A 2,967-nucleotide genomic window follows, 5' to 3' on the forward strand; every position below is an offset into this window, starting at 1 on the left:
CAGTACACTTTTTGAACAAGTAGGGGTCATCCCAGATGTAGTGTTTGGCATCCTTGATTAGCTTTCTCCTCATGTGCTTGTTGATGTTTGTTGGTAACTCCCCTATAGCCTTGAAGTTAGCTATGTCTGCAAACCAAGGGGCTACCTGAATCATCATCAATTGTTCATCGGGGAAGCTTTTATTTACTGCAACTTGCTGCATTTCTTCTTCTTGTGGGATCCTTGAGAGGTGGTTAGCTACTTTATTTTCTACTCCGCTCTTATCTTTAATCTCAATATCGAATTCTTGGAGCAGTAGGATCCACCTTATCAATCTGGGCTTAGATTCTTGTTTGGTAAGCAAGTACTTGAGTGCTGCATGATCAGTGAACATAATTACTTTTGAGCCAATAAGATATGATCTAAACTTATCAAAAGCAAAAATAATGGCTAAAAGTTCTTTCTCTATGGTGGTATAGTTCCTTTGATTCTCATTAAGGACTTTGCTGGCATAGTAGATTACATGTACTAGCTTGTCCCTTCTCTGTCCTAAGACAGCACCAACAGCTAAATCAGATGCATCACACATTAATTCAAAGGAAAAATCCCAACTAGGTAGTTCTATAATAGGTGCAGAGGAGAGTCTCTTTTTAAGTTCATCAAAGGCTACCATGCATTCTTTATCAAAAAAAAAAAAGGAGTATTTGAGACAAGTAGGTTGCTAAGGGGTTTTGTAATCTTTGAAAAGTCTTTAATAAACCTCCTATAGAACCCAGCATGTCCCAAAAAGCTTCTGATTGCTTTGACATTGCAAGGTGGAGGTAATCTTTCAATTACTTCTACTTTTGTTCTATCTACTTCTATGCCATCTTTTGAAATCTTGTGACCAAGAACCACCCCTTCAGTTACCATAAAATGGCACTTCTCCCAGTTTAGAACAAGGTTCATTTCTTGACACCTTTTTAGCACTAGAGAAAGATGGTATAGGCAGTCAGAATATGAGTCCCCAAACACAGAGAAATCGTCCATGAATACTTCTATGAACTTCTCAATCATATCTGAAAAATGGAGAGCATGCACCTTTGGAATGTGGTAGGTGCATTGCATAATCCAAAGGGCATCCTCCTATAAGCAAAAACGCCATATGGACAAGTAAATAAAGTTTTTTCCTGATCCTTGGGGTCTACAATAATCTGGTTGTAGCCCGAATACCCGTCTAGAAAATAGTAGTACTCATGTCCTGCCAATCTTTCAAGCATCTGGTCCATAAAGGGCAAGGGAAAGTGATCTTTCCGGGTGGCTTCATTAAGTTTCCGGTAGTCAATGCACATACGCCATCCAGTTGCCGTTCTTGTGGGTATCAATTCATTCTTCTCGTTTGCCACAATAGTGATCCCCCCTTTCTTAGGAATTACTTGCACCGGGCTTACCCAAGGGCTGTCCGAGATGGGGTAGATCACCCCTGCTTGCCATAATTTCAGAACTTCCTTCTGAACTACTTCATTCATAGTTGGGTTCAACCTCCTTTGTTGCTGTCATGAGGGTTTGGCATCCTCTTCAAGTAAGATTTTATGCATGCACATTGAAGGGCTGATCCCCTTTAAATCTGAAAGTGTCCAGCCTATGGCATCCTTGTGTTGTCTCAGCACTCGGATAAGTTCCTCTTCTTGTTCCTTGCTCAGACTAGAATTTATGATCACTGGGTAAGTGTGATTAGTGCCCAGGTATGCATACTTCAAGCTGGGAGGTAAGGCTTTCAGCTCTAATTTTGGTGCACTTGCATTTTTGTTGTCTGTGGTAGTTGGCATGATTGAGCTCCTCAAGGTTGCTTGTTCCAGCTCAATATTTTCTTCACATTGTTCTTCCCCCATAACTTCTTGAACTACCTGGTCCATGCTATCTACCATCATGCATTCTCCTATGGATTCCTTGGGGTAGCTCATTGCTTTGAAGACGTTGAAGACCATTTTTTCTTCATGCAGTCTCAAGACTAGTTCCCCTTTTTGTACATTGATGATGGCTCCAGTAGCAGCTAGAAATGGTCTTCCCAGGATAATTGATGTGTTGGCCTCTTCCTCCATGTCTAGCACAACAAAATCAGCAGGGAAAATGAACTCCCCTACTTTCACTAGTAAATCTTTCACTACCCCATGTGGAAACTTGAATGTTCTGTCAGCCAATTGGAGTTCCATCCTTGTTGGCTTGACTTCCTCAATCTTCATCCTTTTCATCATGGTTAGGGACATGAGATTTATACTAGCTCCCAAATCGCACAAAGCTTTCTCAATAGTGATGTCCCCTATGATGCAGGGGATTTGAAAACTCCATGGATCTTTCAGCTTTTGAGGTAACTTCTTTTGTATGATGGTGCTGCACTCCTCAGTCAACACTATGGTTTCCTTTGCTTCCCAGTTCCTCTTTTTGGTTATGAGATCCTTCAAGAACTTGGCATAAAGTGGCATTTACTCTAATGCCTCAGCAAATGGTATATTGATTTGGAGCTTCTTGAAGATCTCTAGGAACTTAGAGAACTGGCCATCCTTCCCATCCTTTCTCAATCGTTGAGGGTATGGTGCCTTTGGTACATAAGGCTTCAAAACTGGTTTTGGAGGGGGTGAAGCTGGGATCTCCTCTTCGTCCTCTTTTCAATGTTTTGATGCAACCTCTTCATGATTATCTTTACTCGGGGCTCCTTCCTCTACAAACTTCCCACTTCTTAGAGTTATGGCTTTGCATTCCCCTCTTGGGTTAGTGATGAGCGGATAATTTATACGTTTTTTGGCATTGTTTTTAGTATATTTTTAGTATGTTTTAGTTAGTTTTTATTATATTTTTATTAGTTTTTAGTTAAAATTCACTTTTCTGGACTTTACTATGAGTTTCTGTGTTTTTCTGTGATTTCAGGTATTTTCTGGCTGAAATTGAGGGACCTGAGCAAAAATCTGATAAAAAGGTTGAAAAGGACTGCATATGCTGTTGGATTCTGAC

General features: G+C 40.4%; 1 protein-coding gene across 1 annotated transcript; it reads right to left on the minus strand.

Moving 5' to 3' along the window:
* Nucleotides 1-1,514: 1,514 nt before the first annotated feature.
* On the minus strand, nucleotides 1,515-2,441 carry LOC130966261 (uncharacterized). The gene has a single exon (XM_057891049.1). The coding sequence runs from the start codon at nucleotides 2,439-2,441 to the stop codon at nucleotides 1,515-1,517; it is 927 nt and encodes a 308-aa protein (XP_057747032.1).
* Between the last annotated feature and the right edge of the window lie 526 nt (nucleotides 2,442-2,967).

The sequence above is a fragment of the Arachis stenosperma genome, chromosome 3 (genome assembly GCF_014773155.1).
Source record: "Arachis stenosperma cultivar V10309 chromosome 3, arast.V10309.gnm1.PFL2, whole genome shotgun sequence".
Classification (NCBI taxonomy): domain Eukaryota; kingdom Viridiplantae; phylum Streptophyta; class Magnoliopsida; order Fabales; family Fabaceae; genus Arachis; species Arachis stenosperma.

Excerpts from the sequence above, each read along its gene's own strand:
- LOC130966261 (XM_057891049.1), bottom strand. The coding sequence starts at position 2,441 with ATGCCACTTTATGCCAAGTTCTTGAAGGATCTCATAACCAAAAAGAGG.